Here is a 21,927-nt window from a genome sequence, read left to right as displayed (position 1 = left end):
TCTATCCCCCTAATTTCGTCTAACCCCCTCCCAGTGTGTAGAAGGAAAGTTTGGGTTTTGTAAGAATAACAGCAGGAAACTACATTTTCTCTTTCAGATTTCAGCTCAAAGACATATTAAACCGTGGCAAAAAGCCAAAACAGACTTGCTTGTGACCCGTGAAGTGGAGCGATTACTTCTGACACGGGTATGCAGTTTTCCTCTGGTGGTGCCTAAGACCCTTTTTCCTTTTAGGGATACTTGTTCCTAACTTGGCTGAATAGTCTTGTACTTGTACTCCAGCAGAGACAGACATTAGGGCATTTGTCGTGGTCAGAGGTCACTGGAATCTCAGTGGCCTCTTCTCCCCTCCATGTATGCCACTGCCCGCCCTCCCCAATCCTAAATACAGTTAATCTAATATTGGGGTGGGGCTGTCCCTGGTGCCACTGGAGTGGTCTCTGTCTCAGTGGCCCTCTCTGACCCTGGCTCTTTCCCAAGGGCCCTGACTCAAGACGCCGAGCCCTCATGGACATGATGGGAGGAGTTCTGGAAGTCAAGAAGGAAGATATTTTGAGAATGGTGAGATTCCTGCCCATCCTTATGGAAGGTGGAATGGGATGGAGCAAACTACTTAACCATGACCATTTTTTCCTATGTGAACCTAAATTTTAGAAATTCTACAGCAATAAATATACCAGCCCCAGTGCCTCATAAGGGCTTCCCCAGTGGCTCAGACAGTAAAGAATCTGCCTGCAATGCAGGAGACCTGGGTTCGATTCCTAAGTCAGGAAGATCCCCTGGAGAAGGGAATGGCAACTCACTCCAGTATTCCTGCCTGGAGAATTCTATGGACAGAGGAGCCTGGCGGGCTGTAGTCCATGGGGCAGCATAGAGATGGACATGACGGAGTGACTAACACTTTGACTTCACTCAGTAGCTTATAAACATGTCTCAGGCAAATAAGTTTGAAACCACAGGCTTGTCCTCCAACCTGAAAAAAAGCCAACAAATGAACAACTAAAAAAGCAACTACAGTGGTTTTGGTCTCTACAGAAAGCAGGGATAAAACTTCACCTGTAATTCTCCAGATACACCAAGGAATACCCCCTTTGATACCTGACATAGGTATCCTGGAGCTCTGACATAGTTCTAGCTATGAGGATATCAACTTGCATGTCTGAACTTGTCAGCTCAGAATCAGGGTTCATCCCAAACTATTCACCCTGGCTTAAGTCACAGAAAAACAGTTGTAACATTTTTTCATATCCTTTGGTCAAAGTGTTAGGTCATTGTCTTGCCAGTGTGAAGAACTATGCCCTTTTAAAGGGCTCTTTTTAAAAACTGTATCAGTAACTCTGAGTTTTACTCTACTGCTGCATTTATATTTAACCTAGATGCTTTTCTTTATTTCTTCAGGTGATTCCTCAGCCTCCGTTCATGGTAAAACCTGATGCTTTGTGGTCTGAAGAGGAAAGGAAACTCTTCAAAGAGTATGAGAAAAAAGTCAAGGAGTTAAATGAAGAAAGAGATAAGTATAGAAAGGTCAGAAGAGCAGAGAATATGGCCTACCTTACCAAGGGTTTTGTTTCAGTATCTTTTTAAATGACATTTCAAAAGGCGTTTACTCAGTGCTTTTAGTAACCTCAGGATGTTGTTTCAGCTTAAATTCTCAAGAGAATTTGAGGAAGTGAGTGCAGATAAATTTAAAGACTTAGAACAATTTTAAACAATAAGAACACACAGCAAAATTGAAGGTTCTTATTGATTTCCCATGTTACATCGTTACAATTCATTTGGTCCTTCATTCATTCTTCAGATGTTTAATGAACACCTATGACAGTATGTTCAAGGTACTGCTGTCTCTTGCCTACATCAATTTAAGCTGCATGCTCTTGCTGTATTTGCTCTCAATTTCAAGGAAAAGACTTGAAAGAAGAATGACGCAATCAACAGAATTCTAATTTGAGATTTCTGAAATGCAGGACTCTTACTTTTCTCCTTCCATCATAAAGAAAACATTCCAACATTGGAATTGCTTACCATTATAATAGAGATGTAAAAGGTGATGGTATACAACCAAGTTAATATTTATCCTTCTGTGAAGAAAGTAAAATCATACCATCATTCAAGGCAGGACAGTTTGTCAGCTTTATAGAGGCTGTATTTTATGAACAACTCCTTTGAACCTATTGTTAACTTGTCCCTGTTTTTATTCACTGCATCCTGTAACAGTGCCCTTGCGTTTTATCCAAAATGAGTAGTTCTGAGTGCAGTAAAGATGTCAAGAAGTTAACAGAATTCAGATGCCTAAAGTGGTGGCATTTACTTCATGGTCTTGTACAGTAAAATACTCTCTTGCCTACACCTTCACCCCCTGCCCCTTGACCATGCTCACCTGGTAAAAAGTCAGCCTTGATTAAACCAGCACTCAACTTTCACTGCATTCACACCATGCAGTGGGTGAAGAAATATAATAAAGTGACTATACGTTTTGCTTTTGGAGTTGGACAGTTTGAGTCCAATGTGGCTCATGGAAATGTTATTATCTCTCAAAATCTCAGTCTCCTCATTCAGCCTCCTCATCTGTAAAATGGGCATTCTGGAACCTTCTTTCTGTACTATTGTGGGGATGCAAGAAGGCAATACCTGTAGTTTTTTTAGCATTGCCCCCGAACTCAGGAAATGACCCCATGTTAGCTATTTTTAAAGAATAAAAATAGTAGTTCACACTCATAGCATCATAAAAAATTTAAAAATTAAATCACCATGAGATCATTAAAAAAAAGAAAAGAAAAAATGCTCCGTGGTTTCACTCTGATGACCTTAGTCTTTATTGGGTTCTTAAAGCTGCTCAACGATGCTATCCCCCCCAGGTTTCAATTTCCCCCTGGTTTAACCTGGTGGATCTTTTTTTAAAATGCAGATTCAGATTCTTTCATTCTGAGGATAGAGAAGGCCCCTGAGATTCTACATTTCTATTGAGCAACCACATGATTCAGCTGCTGCTGCTGGTCGGTGGTCTACACTTTATTTATTTATTTATTTATTTGGTCTACACTTTAAGTGGCAAGATCCTAGAGGACCATGCCGTGTGCTCTCCTCTGTCCTCAGACTTCTGACACCTGACCCTCAACTCTCCCCTTAGTTTCGCTCAGAGAAGAGGAGCAACTAGAAGAGCTTTTCCTTACCCTTCTCCCATCACATCTACCACCCATCCATCTTGAATCCATAGATCCTTCTTGCCTTTCTGGGGTAAAATGGCCTTGTAGCCACCCATACCTCATGTTCCACTCCATGCACTGGGTCCTGTCCCATCCATCTGTTTAATGCTGTCACTCCAGCCATCTGCCCCATTTCCCTGCAGCATAAGTTTGCCCTCTCTACTGGATTTTTCCATTGATGCATGCCGTACGTAGTCTTACATGTTGTATACATCTCTTATATTTGCAAAAGAAAAAAGACTTCTTTGAAGGTTTGTAAAAAAAAAAAAAAAAAAACCTTTGTATTATGGAAAATGTCAAACATATATAAAAGTAGAGAGACAATATAACAGACCCAGGAGTAACATCTGTGGCTGAAGGGGAAGCCCAGAATACTTCACAAGGCCTGCCCTCCACCTGCCCCTTCCTTTTGACAAAATGTAAACAATCACTCCCTAGAAACATCTAATGTTCCTACATGTTAACTTTGGTGCTGATTTCCTTTTAGTCTTTAGAAACAGAAATGAAGAAACTTCAAAATTCTATTCAAGAAAGCACACAGAATTTTGACGAACATTTGAAAAGACTCTTTGAAAGGAGAGTGAAGGCAGAGATGGTTGTCAACCAGGTAAATAAAAGCTTCACTTATATGACATTCTTTTAAGGAGCCTCCAAGGCCTTTCACTCTTCTCAGGATAAAGAGTAACACCCTGTCTGGCAGGAAGGCTCTGCACTTGCTGGCCCTGCGTCCTGTTCCAGCCTCATCTGTGGCACCCTCCCCCTCATTTGCTGTGCTCCACTCTCTGCCACCTGGTTCACACTTCCTTGCTCCCAACTCTGCCAATAATACTCTCTTCCAACCTCTTTGCTTCCTGCACTATATTTACCCATCTGTCAGGTCCCAACTAGGTTAGATCTTCCTGTTATATACTCTGTTCTTTTACTTTCTATCACTTAATACAACTGAATTTTAATTTATTGAGTTACTTTTTAATGTTCCCAAGACTAAGCTCCATGAGGATAGGGACTGAGTCTCTCTTGTTCATCCTTATATTTCCAGCAACTGGCAAGGGTTGGGCTCATCCTATATGTGGAATGACTGAATAGTCTACATGCCCCAAAAAATCAGATGAAAAATCTGACTTACTTTGATTCAGCAGTAAGAATGTAAATGAAGTATACAATAACTTAAAAACAAGAAGACGAAGAATGAAGCCTTTAAATTCTGAGGGAAAATTATTCCTAACAGATTCTATGTCAGACCAAACTATTAATTGAATATAAAAAGAAAGTAATGATATTTTGAGAAATGCAAGGTCTCAAAAATTTTTGAGCACCCATTCTCTGCAAGTTAATGGAAGATGAATCTCACCAAAGCAAAGGGTATCAACCAAGAAAGATGAGAGGAGTTAAGGAAGCTCCTGGATGGTGTCTGTATTGTCAGGGTCCCAACAGGAAAAATACCCTGAAAGGGTTACTTTTAAGAGCAGGGGATGCAGGGACTCCTAACTGAGGTATGGGCAGGGTTAAGGGAAACAGCAAACAGCAAAGAAACTCCCAGAGACTAGAGGTAACGGGAAGCCAGTATCATGGCTAAAGCTAAAGAGGCAAGGGAAGAGCACTATCCCCAGGACCCAGTAAGACCTGTAGCCATGGGAGAGGGGCTGTTCCTCGGGAGTTGTGGCTACAGAGAGAACATGGTCACAGGCCCAGGAGGGAGGGAATGTGTGCATATAGTAGTTGGTGAGGGAGATTGAGAATGAGTGCTCCAGCATTAGTCATAAGAGTGCATTAATCATAATGGCCCCAAAGTGGAAATAACCCAAATGTCCAACTATGAGTGAATAAATAAAATGTTGTTTATTCATGTAATGCCATATTATTCAACAATAAAAAGTACTAATACATCCTACAACATGGATGAACCTGGAAAGCATGCCAAGTGAAAGAAGCCAGACACTCTGGGCCACATGTTGAGTGATTCTATTTATAGGAAATGTCCAGAAGAGGCAAATCCATAGAGACAAAGTTAATTAGCGGTTGCCTTGGGGTGGAGGCAGGAAGACCTCTGGAAGGTGTGGGGAGAAATGGGAAATGACTGCTAGCAGATTTTTTTTCTTTTTTTTTTTTTAATTTTTTTTTTCAGATTTTTTTTCAAAGTGCTGAAATATTCTAAAATTGTGGTGTTGGTTGCACAACTGAGAATATAACTTAAAAAACCATTGAACTATAGACTTTAAAGAACCGAATTGTATGGATTGTGAAAGACATCTTAATAAAGCTGTTATTTTTTAAAGACATACTTAAAACATCCTTTCATACAAGTGAAGTCACTCAGTCATGTCCGACCCTTTGTGACCCCATGGACTATAGCCTATCAGGCTCCTCCGTCCGTGGGTTTTTCCAGGCAAGAATACTGGAGTGGGTTGCCATTTCCTTCTCCAGGAGATCTTCCAGACCCAAGGATTGAACCCGGGTCTCTCGCATTGTAGGCAGATGCTTTACCATCTGAACCACCAGGGAAGATTTTCATACAAGACAATGAGGAAATTATTAAAGGCTACTATCAAAAGGAGTCCACTTTAAAAGATCCCCTAAATGGGACAATTTAAGATTCAACAATGATAACAATTGCAATTAATTGAAGCCTATCAAATTTATTAGGTTAATGAATTTGTGATGTTTTAAAAATAAAAATGCCTTCAAAGGATAAAAACCAGTCTATTATCTAAAAACTAATAAAGAGAAAGTGTCAAGAATTTACTCTGTTTTTCTGTATGAACTACACTGCCAGGTAACTAAATAGCAGATAGGGAGAAGCATGCCTTTATGAAAGGATTTCAATTAGTAAGTGAAGAAGGAATGACAGAAATATAGTATCACTATTTTGCAGCTCTCAAAGGATTAATGAACCTAAGCACTGAGATCTATAGCTGCTAACATCTCAGAAAGAAAGACAATTTGACACTACCTGTTTCCTGATCAAAAAACACCATGTCCCCTATGGTCTTTTAAAAGGATCAGACCCAGTTCTGATCTGTCCCCTGACCCAGCTGCAAATTTTCAAGAAACATATGGGGTAAAGGATTCTGTTGAACTCACCATAAGTAAGCAATGAGCAAAAATCAGACTCGATGAAACTACAGATAACTACAAATAAATGTGAGGGAAAGGGCTGAAAGAGAACCTGTGGATAATAATAGGCTTTCAAAATGTAACAGTTTTTTCAACAGAAAAGTTATACAGTAGTGCCCAGAAGATGCGTATTTGGGTAATGCTACTGTAAAGAAACACAAGGAAGTGATTACTGTAAAAGTCAAGACAGTGGTTATTATTGGAGTTGACACATGGAAGGGCTCTGGTTAAGTTCCAGTTCTTGAACTGAGTGGTGATTACAACGGTGTTTTGCCTTAATAATAACTCATTAAACTATACATTTGTTTTATGTGTTTTCCTATGTATATGTTTTATCTTGCAATGAAAATTGAAAAAAGGTAAAAACAACTGAGTCGTTATTGCAAGTTTATATTCCCTTTTTCTTGAAAAGAATTTCTCTTTCTTGTGTGTCATAAACTTGCTTGGTGAGTGCCAAGCCTGTGACCCTCAATAGAAAATCCTTTCCCAGGTGGGCACATTGATCGTTTTTCCCCTTTTAAAATATTTCTACAGGAGGAATTGAAAATAAACAACCTTATTTTCTCTTTGCTGTTGGATGAAGAAATAAGCTCCAGAGAAACATTCCTGAACAACTACCTTGCAAGGAAGCAGGAGGAGAGGGTAAATACAGTGTCTGATATCTGAGTATCAGCAGTTTCTGACCAATTGCTCCCACTTGACAAGAGTCCACACTCCTGCCTGGCCCCTTCTTTCTTTCTACATTCCTTCTCAAATGTGTGTGCATTCCTGTCTCCCCGTCTGGGACTTTTAACCACTGACTGGCTATGGGACCTTGGACAAGACATAACCATTAAAGCTATTTTCAAGCTCTTCTCTAGGGTGTATTGTTCTCTCTGGACCATTTGGCACTCTGTTTCACTAAATATGTAAGTAATGGGTTAGCTTATAGAATGAAAAGCTGTAATATTTTATAAAATGCTAATAGATATGTTTCATGAAAGAGACAATGAATACAAAATGTTTGTCACATAATTTTCAAACGATGTCAGCTTTTATTAATAGTATTAATAAATGACATTTATGAATGAATGATTTAAAGTATCATATGACGTTCATTTGTGTTTGCCAGACACTCAAAGGCAGGCAGGGGGATGAGAAAGCCATTTAATGAAAATAAGAAAGGGCTTCAGCTGTATCCTGATTAGGAGTTGTTGGCATGGGGAAGCCTGCGGCAAGTTACTTAGAGGCTGGGCTACCTATGTGTTTGGTTTGGGAAGCAGATTTGGCATTCCCTGGTTGGTCCTCAGTTGAAAATGGTGGCAAAAATTAGGAAAGCTGAAAGTTACTGACCGAGTTCTGACAGTTTAGAGGCCAGTCACTGCAGAGGTTGTGGTTTCAGTTCCTGGCTGGTTGCAGACTGTGAGTCAGTTCTATTTTTATATATGGCCTGGCCATCCTCCATTTACTAATATATATCCTGTCTCTCAGAACCCAGGCCCACATGACTCCCAAGCCTGTGCAATTTCACCACCCACACTGCTCTGCCAAGGGTGTAGTATGCTCCCTGGTCACTTACACACTCATGTACAGAGCTGGCTACACTTTGAAACAAGTGATTGGATGTTTGTCCTTTCAAAGCCTCCAGTCGGTTTACTTTCTTCTATGAATATTATCTGTAATTGATACTTCAGTTCACATTAATCTTGTACTAGGGAATTCCTTGTTCTTTTTAGTATGCTCAATATTTGTATTTATCCTGTTCCAATCTTCTATTCCTGATGTTATTCTAGAACCAGACCACAGAGGCCATCCGGAAGTCTAGAGAAGACCTGGATTTGTACAAGGAACACTATGACAACTTACTGGCGGAAGACAAAGTGAGAGCTGTTGCCTCAGTCACTTCCCAGTGTGACAGCATTGCTGCTGCCTGGATTTGGAGAAAATTAAAAGGGATACAATCTAATCTTCTCATAGCATTTTCTCCTACTGTAATTCTCAGTTATGGGTAAACTCCATTCTATGCCACTGTGTATTTCTAAAAATCACTGTGTAAAATAAATTTTTGTAAACTTCTCTGGTTTAAGCTTTCTCTTGCACAAAAAAGGAGAGAGCTCATCTAGACTTTAGAGCCTTTCAAACTTCAGGTTGCAATCTCCCTTAGCTGGTTTTGAAATCAACTAAGTAGGCTATGACCAGCAGATTTATAAATGGAAAAGACTAGGATAGAAAAGCAAACAGAATAGAATGGAATGTAACAAAATAGAGGTACCTTGTCTGTTTTATAAATATTATTTTGTGAAACTTCAGTTCTAAATAAAACCCTAGTGGCTCAGACAGTAAAGAATCTGCCTGCAATGCAGGAGACTTGGGTTCAAACCCTGGGTCGGGAAGATTTCCTAGAGAAGGGAATGGCAACCCACACCAGTTTCTTGCCTGGAGAATCCCATGGACAGAGGAGCCTGGAAGGCTACAGTCTACAGGGCTGCAAAGAGTCAGATGCTACTGAGTGACTAATACTTCACTTTCACTTCATGTCAGTTCTAAGTGATTTCTAAGACCTCTTATATGAAATAATATTCTTAGTTTACTGAGGTGCTTCTTCTTTAAGGTAAATCTTTGTAAAATCCTTGCACAGTGAGTGGTCACCCTTTAACAAGTCTATGTTATAAACCAAGTATTCATGGATTTTTAAAAATCAAAGTGATACAATTAATATTTTAGAGAGTATTGTCACAGATAAAAGCCTTCTGAACAAAGTTGCAATCCTGGGAATGATATGTTTTTCTTTAGGTTCTGGATCGCAGCTTTAAAAAGGAATTTTCTGAAATTCCCAGTCATCAGGTGGATATACTCTACAAACTTTTTAAACGCCGACCAAGGTTTGTTTCTCCTTTGCTATCATGTTTCTGAGAAAAAAAAAATTGTTATTAGATTTCAGCTTTTTCTCCCAATAATTTCATAATATTCAGTGCAACATCATTTACATGAAAATGTCCAAGTATTTTGATCTTAACTCAGTTTTTTAAAGATTATTATATCTTAACAGTAGGCAATGAAGACTGATGACTTCATTATTTAGAAATTAAGTGTCTAGGTAATCATAGTGCTATTATAGGTTCTGTTTTATACATGAAAGTAGTTCCTGACAAGATATAGATGGCAGACAGATTTATAAACTGTTTTTCCCAAGACGTGTTCTAACATGTATGCATCCCTTGCGGTGTGAATTGGAATTACATATAAAAGGCTTCCAGGACAAAATAAGTTTAAGGAAATACAGGGTTGAAAAAGATATATAATTTTCTTTACTGAAGAACATTTCAGAACTTTCTGTAGCCTTTGCATCCCATGTGAGAAATAGAGTAGGAAGTGTTTTCCAGACCCTTTCCTCAGAGCATCTCATGTGATTGTGTTCAAGACAAAGTTTGAAAAATGCCAGTATGAATGACTGACAATAACCATTATCAAAATAGTTCTAAAATATCTGATTTTGATACTTGAGAGTACCAAACAATTTCACAGATTTCCAAATTTTTACCTATATAGATTTCCGTAATTTTTAATCAAACATAATGTAGGAATCATGGAGTTTGTCACAAAGGTATAGGCTTATCTGTGTCTAAGATACAAACTGATTCTCTCACTTTTGACAGATTATATGCAACCTGAGAAATTCAGCCTAGAACAAATCTTGTATCTTTGTTTCCCTGTTTTTAAAGGAGTGAGTTCTATATGCCTATGAAGAAAGAAGTGAGACCTCTGGAAAAAGTATAAGCTGTATTTTCCAGCAGCATTAGCTTTAAATACTAACTCCACACCTATCAGACCTGTGGCCTTGGTCAGTCACTTCTCTCAGAGACTCACTTCCTTCTAGAAAAAGATGATAACTATAGTAACTTCACGGAGAAGGCAATGGCACCCCACTCCAGTATTCTTGCCTGGAAAATCCCATGGACAGAGGAGCCTGGTAGGCTGCAGTCCATGGGGTCGCTAAGAGTCAGGCACAACTGAGCGACTTCACTTTCACTTTTCACTTTCATGCATTGGAGAAGGAAATGGCAACCCACTCCAGTGTTCTTGCCTGGAGAATCCCAGGGACAGAGAAGCCTAGTGGGCTGCCGTTCACAGAGTTGGACACGACTGAAGTGACTTAGCATAGTAACTTCACAGCATATTGTAAGGCACCTTGAGAGTGAGTGCTGGTACAAATCTCCGTACCCCTCTCTTCCCAGCTGCACCCCAGGCAAACAAAACCAATCTGTAATGTAGATAAAAAAGAGGCACTTCTCCAGGTGCACGTATAGCTGAACATATTCCAGGCTACTCACCTGCAGTGGGACATCAGCAGAGGGTGTGTGGGTCAGAACCAGGGAACACCCGTACTTCTCTCAGGCATTTACTTGCCTGCTTAAAATGCCCAGGAGACATTTTCTCGTGCAGTTAAAGCTCCCAGTGCTGATTGCAGTTGGGGGACATCTATAGTCCACTTAAGGCCATGTCTGAGGATCCCAGAGATGTCGAAATGTCCCAGCAGATGCTTTTCTCTTTGGGGTAATCCACCCACTAACCACAGGGAAGTGCCATGCAGTGTCACACCTCTGCTAAAGTTTATATTATTTAACAGTGATTGTTTTGTATGTGAAAATATGAAACATTGATGGGCTTTTATTGATAATACCAGGATTCACAAACACAAAATACACGCAGAAACGACCAGTCTTGTGCCTTTCGGAGAGCGACCAGGATCTGGGAAATTGAATAAGGATGCCTTTGCCCAGTTAATGAAAGCCATGGATGACTTGGACAGTATTAATAATATGCCAGAAGGCTTGGACACCTCCGTCTGGGAACATTTCTGCATGGCCAGAAGAGCAAAAGTGGAAAATGAACAGAAAGTATACAACATTTTATCATTCTATTTTATTTCATTTCACTTAGTATGCTAGTATCAAATATATAGTTTATGGTGGTCAGTCCTTCTAAGAAAAGCTAATTATTTAGGTTTCCCACTAGGCTAGCAGTTAGTAATATTAATACTAATGATAAAGAAATAAATTATTAACCTTAGTCTGATTGAGGGCTAAGTACAGGCCTACTTGTAGACCCACTGTCCAAAATGACGGCCATTAGCCAGACATGGTTATTTTTTGTGTGAAATAAATGTGGGCAGTTCTAATTGAGACATGCTGTTACTGGAAAATATGGGCAGAGTTAGATGACTTAGTATGAAAAAAAGAATGGAAAATGTCCCAGTATTTTTTATATTCTTTACAGGTTGAAATGATAATGTTTTGGATATATTGTGTTAAATAAAAGAGTAATTTCACCTGTTTCATTTCACTTTTGTAATGTGGCTCCTACAAAATTTAAAATTATGTATGCAGCTGGCGTTGATGGCTCACGTGACATTTCTCTTGGACAACACTGTTGTAGACACAACTTCTTCTGTCTCCTCTGGTCTTGAGTAGTGTTCATCTCTTTTTGCATAGACTAGAATTATATTTCACCCGAACCAACCAGAACAAACTTTATGGTTTTGCTAGAATGTTTTTTTAATGTAAAAAAACAGTAGGAATTTAAGAGTGTGTTTAACTGGGAAAAAACTCCTTCCTCTTGTTGCTTCTTGACCACACCCTGCCTCCACTCCCCCAGATTCCCTAAATTGGTTGCCACATGTGTGAGGCTGTCATATTTTTGTTGAAGTATCTGTGACTGTAAAATGTTGTCTAAGATGATAAGATATAAGAAAAATCCTAGCTGCATACATATTGTCTTTCAGTGAGAAGCAATTTTGACACTTTTGGGGGATACTTTTCTAATTATTCATGGGATGTGCCATGTAAGTTTCAAGTTTCTTGTATTACATAATGGCAGGGATTTAAATTTTTGCTAATTTATTAGAAAGTTGGACTTAAGGTTTTGTAACAAAGTTAAAAGATGTATATTTCTCAAGTTCTTTAAAATTAGTTTGCTTTTATTTCTAAAGCTCCATATGTTCTGAGATGTTTGTGGTTTGATTTCTTCAGGTAAAGCAGAAAGCTGCTGGCTTAATAGAAATGGTGGCTTTCCTCAGGAGAAGAACTGAGGATGATGAGAAGGTGCAACATGAAATTGAAAAAGTGTTCCATGAGCTCATCCTGTAATTTGAACCTTTCATTCACGTTCATGTTTTCAAAATCTAAGCTAGGGCTAAATTAAGTTGTGTTATCATGGGGGGAGAGTGCTGACTCACTGGTTTACAGCTGGCACTGACTTTACCTATTTATGCTTTATAGCTTTTCTTTGAGAAAGTGCATTTTGTTATGAAAGACTTTATTTCAGAATGAAGTTTACCTTCATGCTCCCTGTTCTTACTGCAAACCATCAAGTTTTTCTTTTTTTTTTTTACTTTTTAATGTTTTTCCTTTTTAGAATTTGAAGTATAATTTACTTATATTAGTTTCAGATGCACCAATAGTGATCCGATATTGCTAAACATTACTCAATGATCTCCATGATAAGCCTTGTTAGCATTTGTCATCATACAAAATTCTGATAATATTATTGACTATATTTATATTCCCTATGGTATACCTTACATCCCTGTGACTTACTTAACAAACATGTAAGTTTGGGGAAAGGCTTTTATTTTAATCTCCTCCACATAAAAATACAAAGAATATGTTTCTGCTAGTAAGTACTTTTAGGCTCAAGTCACACAAGCAAACAGTGTGGAAATTTAAGCAGATATCCAAGAAATTTCCATCTATATGCCGGATAAGCTAATATTTTTCTTCAGGGGAGCTTGTTGCATTTTCTTGAGTGACTAAGATACTGTCTTCTGTCCTTGCTTCACTTTTGGCCATATTATAGCCACATTGATAAATACTTCTCTAATGTCTCCAAATTCATCATTAAACATCATTTTCAGATCTAGGTGATAAGCAAGAATATGGATTACCTAAAAATAGATTTGATAAGTAGCATGCAGATTAAATATTGTTAATATAATATCAGAGATCAATACATGAAGTCAGAACAAATCTACCTAAAGTAGATTTGTTATTTGGTAGTGTCTCTGTTTTTTTCCACTTACATTCAAAAGCATATTAATCTTTTCTTAATCATGAAGTAAAACTTTATGGATGTGTTTCTGTGCATACCATTCTGTAAGCAGCCCAAGTGTAATTCTATATCCTCAAGAAAAGAAGTATCACAGAGATCTGTAGGAAAGCTTGTCATTGGAAAAATATTTTCCACATTAATCTCCAGTGTGTTTCCCTTCAGCTTAAGGAAAATTAATTTTGAATTTTATATTCAATTTTTATATCATACATATTTTATTGAATGTATATATCAAATGATAGGTGAACTTTGGAATATAAATATGTCACAACTACTTATTTTGAAGTCTTTTTCAATTTAGATTACAGGAAGACAAAGTGAAATTCCAGTTGAATTTGACGATCCAAATCCTCCTTAAACAAGGACAGGTAGAACTGGAGAATTTCCAGTTAATGCTGGATTATTCTGATGCAATCCTCATCAACAAGATGATAATTGAAGACTTGAATTCTGTGATTCGGGTAATTAGCATTTTTTAAAAAGAAAAAAACAACATGTCACCTGCTGTGCCAAATATTTTTCATGTTCCCCCATTTCTATGGGAAATCATTTTCATTCAGTTGAGTCAGTAGGTGATTTCTACCCTGAAGAAGTTTACACATGTGTCCAGGCCCCACCTCTAGACACGGATATATTTTTTAAAACCTTGCCAGATAATTTTAAGGTAAAAAGAAGTTCAAGACCATAGAGTTAAATGTTCATTCTAATATACCATCATTTTGTTAGAGTCAATTTCCTCACTTAATGATAAGTTTGATAAGCTTAGATAATTAATTTCAGATCTTGCTTGTTTTTTAATATAAACATCTAATGTTAAAATTTTCCTTCTAAGCACTATTTTAGCTACACTCTAAAAATTTTGAGTATTTTTATTTTCTTTCCATTTAAAATATTATCTAATTCCCCACGTAACTTCCTATTAGAAGTTACTATGGGTTATTTAGAAGTATGTTATTTAATTTCCAAATATTTGGGAATTTGGGGCTATTTGGAAATTACGTGCTAATGTTGCCACATGTATTACTTGCTCGTAACCCACATTGCATTACTATTGTTCCTTTAGGCAGTCAGTTGTCTTCAAAAAATGATTTTCTATTTCCCTTCAATTTCACTATTTCAAGAGATCTTTCTTCGTGTGGATTGGAGTTTCTGTTCTGTATTATATACCTTCTGCTTAAAGAACTTCTTTTAACTTAACTGAATTGTCTGCTGGTAATGAAATCTGTTTTCCTTTGTCTGAAATTGTCTTTGGTTCACCTCTATTATTGAAAGATATTTCCCTGGGTTCCCTGGATTGACAGACTCCGTCTCTGTCTCTCAGTCTTTTCACTTTAAAGTTGTTCATCTTATTCTGGCTTACAGAATTTCTGACAAGATGCCTACTGTATCTTTTTAATCTTTGCACCTCTTAATGTAGTGTGCCTTTGAGATTTTCTCTTTATCTTTGATTTTCAGCAGTCTGAACATATGTCTAGGGGTGTGTGTGTGTGTGTATGTGATCCTTTTAATGTATTCTTGACTTTGGCTTGATAATATATTTTGTCCAGGATTCTTGCATCCATATTTATCAAGGATATTGACCTATAATTTTCTCTTATTGTGGTGTCTTTTTCTGGATTTGATAACAGGGAAATATTGCCCTCATAAAATGTTTGGACATATCCCCTTCTTTTCAATTTTTTTCTTAAGTGTTTGAGAAGGATTTATATAAGTTCTGGTATGTTCTATTTTCACTTACATTCATTTCAAAGTATTTTCTAATACTGCTTATGATTTCTTCTTTGGCCCCATTGATTATTTAATAATATATGATTGAATCTCCACATATTTGCAAATATTCCGGTTTTCTTTCTGTTATTGATTTTAGTTTCATTCCCTTGTGGTCATATTAGACACTTTGCATGATTTTCATCTTTTAAAATATATTTGGATTCATTTTATGGCCAAACATATGGTCTGTATTTGAGAATACAGAATAGTGTGTATTCTGCTGGTACTGAGTGAGGCATTCTGTGTATGTCTCTTAGGTCTGGTTCAAATCCTTTTATTTCCATATTGATCTTCTATATACTTAAAAACCATGAAATAAACAGTTCCACGGAAGAGGGAACCATGCACTATATCAATTACTTGACAAGAGCATGGTTGTCAACACTCAAGAGTGTTGGTTCAGGAGCTCAAATGGCAATGGCTGAAGAAATAATATGAATTGAGGAAGTTGAGACCGGGACTATTAATAAATCTTATGAAAAAGTTGACTGAAAGGAAAGCAGAGAGGAGATGTAGTAGTTTGACAAAAGTGTTTGTCAGCCTCAGGACTATTGACTTTTGAGCTGGATGGTTATTTGTTGGAGAGAGCTCATGTGCTGTGTATTATGTGGAGTTTAGAAGCACTCCTGGCCTCTACCTACTAGATGCTAGTAGCAATGCCTCCCCTTCTAGTTGTCGGCCAAAATGCCTCCCAATGTAGTTGAATGTCTGCTGGTGGGACAATGTTTTGCCCGTTTGAGAGATACTGCTGCAGAGAAATGTTTGACCTTAAGATTTGGGAGCTGGTGTTGACAAGATCAAGGGTATGATCATGGGAGCTGGGTGGCTGAGCAAACAGAGAAAATATCATTGAAAGTGAGAAATTTGAGGAATTGAGGCCAAGCAGTGATCAAAAGATAAAAATAATTTTTAAAGAGAGTAGTAGTTGGCATAGTCTAATGGCATGATCTTGAAAAAGCTAAGTTCTCTAAGGAGAAGAGAGGAAAAATATAAAATGTTAACTGATGAAACTCACATACAAATTTATTTTAGAATCTTAGTAGTTTCACTGTTAGCAATTTGGGGGAACAGTTTCATGAAAATATTACTGAACTTCATGTAGTCCATTTGAAATGAAGTATAGAACATCCAAATTATTAAATATCATATTTAACCCATTCAATTTTCTTGTTTTCTCACTAGCTACCAACCAGATACTGTTGTGCCTAGGGTGTTAAACTACAATCCTTTATCTTTAGTGTCAAGAAGCAGGGGAGAATAGGGGTACAAACACAGATTGATGATGGTAGAAGGAATTCCTGCCTAATCATTGACATAAAAGTAAATTGGCTATGCCATTCAAAATATCTTATAATCCTTTCTGTTTAGTAACTATCTTGCTTTATATCATGATCAGATTGTGCCCATGAAGTAATTTTTAATATCTGCTATATTTTTAAAAAGAAGATAGAATTATCTCTGCATTCCAAGTGTTTTCTAAGAAAAGCATTCAGCTTCAACTATTCTGAATGCAGAATGTTATATGAATGCCAGTTGTGTGTGTGATTTTTTTTAAGACTCAAGGACAAAAGAAGGTTGCTAGCATGATGGAAAGTAAAGAAGTCCATAAAGGAATATTTCAGATTGAGTGGGAACATAAGAAGATGGAGATGGAAATGGAAGATCTAAATCAGAAGGCTTGGGATATTCAGATGCTGTTTTTTTCAAGAGATCGTCAAAAGGTAAGTTCTCCCTGTGCCCCACTATATAATTTTAATTTCAGTCATTAGTGTATTCACTCATTCAACCAATATTTAATAAGATGCTCTGTGATGTCAAGCATATCCTATGCATAGTATTTCATAATGTGACTGTGGATTCTGTCTGTTTCTTCTTCTTCTGTAGTTTACATTTGCGTCTCTGGTTCTTTGTGACCCAGTCAGTAGTATAGTTCTATCTTGCAATTCACCAGGAATTTCCTAATTGTCAAATCTAGTGATCCCTTTCCCAGTCATCACCATCCCTGTAGGATTTGACCATTGACCGTCTTCATTCTCTTTTTTCTTTTCTTTCTGGCCAGGAGCATGTGAGTTCTTAATTCCCCAACCAGGGATCATACGTACGTTTCCCCACAAACTTTCCTGACCCCACAGTGGAAGTAGAGTTTTAACCACTGGACCTCTCCTGGGAGGTCCATCTTCATTTTTAATATTGCCTGTTGTTTTGGTTTTAATCATCCCTCCTTTCTCCTGTATTTCTTCCAACATGTCAAATCACTCTGCCTCTTTTCCTGATTTCTCTTTTGTTTCTACCTCTTAAGGATAGTGATTAAGACTCTGCCCTCAGCTCTGTGTTTCTTTCAATGTCCTCTCCTTTGATGATTTCTCTTTTTCTAACTTCCATGATCACTCCTAAGACTCATCCAAGCTTTCTGGATTCCAATTCAATTCCAATCTCACTTCTCTGAACCTGACCTTTCTCAAGCATTATTTCTGTGTTATCTCCCAACAGCACCTCTTCTTATTTTGCTTATTTCTGTTCTTTCAGCCATTCACTTGGGATTAAAGTCGCTGTCCTCTGATTCCTCTCTTTCCCTTGTCTTCCAAGCCTTGCCTAGTGTATCCATTTATTCCCTCATTCTTTGTGCCCCTAGCCTTTACCTTGCTTCAGTTCTTCCTTTTCAATGGTTTCTAGTATTTTATAACAATCTTCTAACAAGTCTCTTGACTTTGAGTTTTTCTCTATCTCATCTATAGATTCACACTCCTATTCAGCTCTAATAACATTCCTACCCTGCTCCATTTTAAACTTCCTCTTCTTACCTGGCCAATGAATTTTCAAGTTCTTAAGTGGTGCTGAGTGTCCTTCAATCTTTCTCAAATTCATTCCCCCTGTTAGTCTTTTACACATCAATATTTTCAAACCAAACTGATTCTATTTTCTAGGATTCTGTCTCTGTGCCTTTGCAATACTGGTTCTTCTACCTGGAATATTTTTCCTCAATTTTTTTCACATCCCAAATCTATCTACTTTTGAAGGTCTGGTTCAAATGCCACCTAATCCATAAAGCTTTTTGATTTCCCAAGCTCAGAGAAATCATAGCCCATCTCAAACCACCTTTTAATTTGCATGTCACTTATGTATCTTCTGGCAACTAATCATATTATTCTCTTCTTCTTGATGTCTAGGTCATGTTATCTATCTTTGTTATCTCCCTCAGTATCTTTAACTAATAGTAGGATGTTGTAAAAGGAACTCATGAGACACTGTCAAATAAAACACAGTAAATATCTAGTGAGTTGAATAAATGAATGAGAAAATAAAGTAGGCATTGGTAGTTATTAGTATATAGGTGAGTGCATCAATAACTAAACATGAGTAAATATTATGGCACAAAGTCAAATCAATCCTCACTTGGATAGACATTTTTTATGAGAAACAGGAACTTCCAAAACTAAGATAATCTTTATAAAATTATCTCTTGGAAGAAATAGATAAAAATATACTTACTTTGTGGTTTCTTTTTTCCTCTCAAAGTTCCTAAATGAACCAAACTATGAGACTCTGATTGCCATTCAGATTGGAATAATGGAGCAGACTATTGCTGTTTTAGATAAGGTAGGAATCAAAGATATTGATCATTATATTTCCAGTATCTGTGAATGATATGAACAAAGTAATAGTTTTCAAACCATGAGTTCAAATAGAACCTACCAAAACTTGGTCTTTTGTAATGATATTCAGGATGTAATTCAGTTCAGTTGCTCATTCGTGTCCCACTCTTTGCAACCCCATGGACTGCAGCATGCTAGGCCTTACCATCCATCACCAACTCCCAGAGTTTACTCAAACTCATGTCCACTGAGTCGGTGATGCCATCCAACCATCTCTTCTTCTGTCGTCCCCTTCTCCTCCTGCCTTCAAACCTTCCCAGCATTAGGGTCTTTTCAAATGAGTCAGTTCTTCACATCAGGTGGCCAAAGTATTGGAGTTTCAGCTTCAACATCGGTTCTTCCAGTGAACATTCAGGACTGATTTCCTTTAGGATGGATGTAATTAGAGGTCCCTAAATAGCATCTTTGCACCCTTAACCATTGTGATATCCAGAAGGACTTTAAAAAATATTTTAATTTTATATTGGAGTATTGTTGATGAATAATGTGTTAGTTTCAGGTGTACAGCAAAGTCATTCAGTTATACATATACGTGTATCCATTCTTTTTCAAGTTCTTTTCCCATTTAGGTTATTATAGAATACTAAGCGAAGTTTCTTGTGCTATACAGTAGGTCCTTGTTGGTCATCCTCTTGATTTCCCTGGTGGCTCAGATAGTAAAGAGTCTGCCTACAGTGCAGAAGACCTGGGTTCGATCCCTGGGTTGGTAAGATCCCCTGGAGAAGGAAATGGCAGCCCACTCCATTATTCTAGCCTGAAAAATTCGATGGACGGAGGAGCCTGGCAGGCTACAATCCATGGCTACAATCACAAAGAATTGGACACAACTGAGCAACTTCACTTGTTGGTTATCTATTTTAAATATAGAAATGTGTATATTTCAATCCCAACCTTCCATTCTGTTTTTTCCCATCATTCCCCAGCTCTGTAACCATAAGTTTGTCCTCTAAATCTGTATGTTTCTGTTTTGTAAATAAGTTCATTTTCTTTAGATTCCAGGTGTAAACAAGATCATATGATATGTCTTTGTCTGACTTACTTCACTTAGTATGATAATCTCCAGATCTGTTCATATTGCTGCAAATGTCATTATTTCATTCTTTTTAATGACTGAGTAATATTCCATTATATATATGTACCACATCTTCATCCATTCATCTGTTAATGGACATTTAGGTTGTGAAGCACTTCAACATCCTTTAGGGCTATTGGAGTATAGGTGAATTTCCTGTTTCACATTCGGTTATGATTTTATGTAGTAGAAGTGTTGATAGTCTTTCCTTGGCATTGTAAAGGCTTTGTTTTACCCTAACTGCCTGAGCACTCAGTTTTGAGTGTTTAACATATATAAGATGGAAACAAAGTACTCTCCAGGCTGTGTTCTTAAAATCTCTCATTTCTAAGAACATATAAAGTTTCTTCTAAAATGTATATTAATAGATCATTCTATCTTTCAACAAATAATTTAAGTACCTACTGTGTGTGGGCATTATGCTAAGCACTAGGGGTATGGTGGTAAGATATCTTAATGATGACAATGTATTTAAAATTTAAGAATATCTTTATAAAATATTTTCTTTCAAAATTATTTTTGTGGGATGTCCTGGGAACAAAAATTTCAGACACACAAAAAGAATGTGGAGAACTGCAAAAAGCTGCTTAAAAAACTGAGAAGGTACAGCAATCAAAAAGATATAGCAAATTATACCCTAGGTTGCAACTTACGAGAAGAGCTGGTGGCTGTCTCAGAGAGAAAAGACATCTGTAATGCAATAGGTAAGATTTTTTTTTCTTTAACTGTCAGTTTGTTTAAAAGTAATCAGAATTCCTAAAATCTGTACAGTGATTATAAAGCTACCAGTATTTGTTCCATATGTTTAACTATTGCAGAGTGCTGTTTCTGTATTTTAAAATGTAGATAATAATTCAACTAATTCCATCTTCTTCATTTTGGGGATAGGGTCTAAACTGACTTGTGAAAAGATTGCCAAAGAACGATACGAAAACATGATGCGACAACAAAAGTTAACAAAAATTTCAAAACAACAAGCTGAGCAGATTTCAATACTACAGGCTGAAGTTGAAAGATTAAGAATGAAAACATTTCCTGCTCTTGTTCAAATGTAAAAATACTGTGGAAAACCGAAGACCAAATCAATCATTTTTAAAATAACTTCATTTGGTTAAAATGATTTGTTTCTCTTATATCAGAATATTTAAGTAGAATCTTCTCTTAGTGTCATATTTTTGATAGCAAATTTTGATTTTAGTCTTAATCATTATAAAAATGTTTGTCCTGCATGAATAAATGTCTAAAATAACATGAATTATTTTTATTCAAGAATGAACAAGATTTTATCTTAGAATATATTCAAGATCTATTTTATTGTCTTAATCAAAAATATTTTCACAGTAGTAGTATAGACAGTCTTAAAGACAAAAAATTATTCTTAGCCACTACTGCCATTTCTAGTTTTATAAAATTATCAGAAACATTATGAGATTATGATTTTTATCTTTTATATTTTTCTGTATTTCCCATTTTCTTCAGTAAGCACTTCTCTATAATTGGAAAAAAATTCATAGAATGTTAAAGATTATTCCCTCTGCCATCAATGTGAACAAAGTGGCTTACTTTTTAAAAGCCCTAAATCATTTGTAAATTACAAGATATTTTCTACGTAAGCATTCTACATAAACATGACATAATCGTCTTTATCTCATATTTATTACAACAGAACTTAACTTTGTGTCCCACTCAACGGAGTTTAGTAAACAGAAAAAACACGTTTTCTCATTTTGTGATATTGTGATTTATAAGAAGAAATATATATTTGGTCTTCGACCCCATTCCTGGCACAGAGATCCTAAAACCCTTGGAATTTCCTAAGTGATGAGAGAGGTACAGGAATCTTGTTAATGAGGTGACTTTTGGACTGCACGTAAGGATAGGGGCTGGTTGCCCAAACCAACGCTGTGTCCCAACCTCCAATCCACCTACCCACCCTCCCCACACTCCCACCCTCACCCCCACCTCCAGGGAAGGTAAAGGAACTGGAAGTTGAACTGATCACCAATGACCAGTGATTTAATAGATCATG

At 37.1% G+C, this 21,927-nt stretch overlaps 1 protein-coding gene across 5 annotated transcripts in view; it reads left to right on the top strand.

The window, feature by feature from the left end:
* CFAP43 (cilia and flagella associated protein 43) overlaps positions 1 to 21,551 on the top strand; it is a 100,352-nt gene extending 78,801 nt beyond the window's left edge. For 4 of the 5 annotated variants that reach the window (XM_040254374.1, XM_040254376.1, XM_040254375.1 and 1 more), the window contains 14 exons: positions 98 to 187; positions 481 to 561; positions 1,399 to 1,524; positions 3,691 to 3,810; positions 6,852 to 6,959; positions 8,090 to 8,176; positions 9,090 to 9,178; positions 10,981 to 11,194; positions 12,326 to 12,438; positions 13,705 to 13,864; positions 16,730 to 16,894; positions 18,690 to 18,770; positions 20,449 to 20,602; positions 20,787 to 21,551. In XM_040254374.1, coding sequence (XP_040110308.1) covers positions 98 to 187; positions 481 to 561; positions 1,399 to 1,524; positions 3,691 to 3,810; positions 6,852 to 6,959; positions 8,090 to 8,176; positions 9,090 to 9,178; positions 10,981 to 11,194; positions 12,326 to 12,438; positions 13,705 to 13,864; positions 16,730 to 16,894; positions 18,690 to 18,770; positions 20,449 to 20,602; positions 20,787 to 20,953 — 1,755 coding nt within the window. In that variant the 3' untranslated portion in view covers positions 20,954 to 21,551. Of the gene's footprint in view, positions 1 to 97; positions 188 to 480; positions 562 to 1,398; positions 1,525 to 3,690; positions 3,811 to 6,851; positions 6,960 to 8,089; positions 8,177 to 9,089; positions 9,179 to 10,980; positions 11,195 to 12,325; positions 12,439 to 13,704; positions 13,865 to 16,729; positions 16,895 to 18,689; positions 18,771 to 20,448; positions 20,603 to 20,786 lie in introns of those variants that run through there. The other variant, XM_040254377.1, reaches the window with a different exon arrangement.
* Positions 21,552 to 21,927: the final 376 nt, after the last annotated feature.

This window comes from Oryx dammah, unplaced genomic scaffold, assembly GCF_014754425.2.
Source record: "Oryx dammah isolate SB20612 unplaced genomic scaffold, SCBI_Odam_1.1 HiC_scaffold_14, whole genome shotgun sequence".
Lineage (NCBI taxonomy): Eukaryota > Metazoa > Chordata > Mammalia > Artiodactyla > Bovidae > Oryx > Oryx dammah.
Note: the sequence above shows the minus strand (reverse complement) of the source record. Positions and strands in the feature narration are given on the sequence as shown.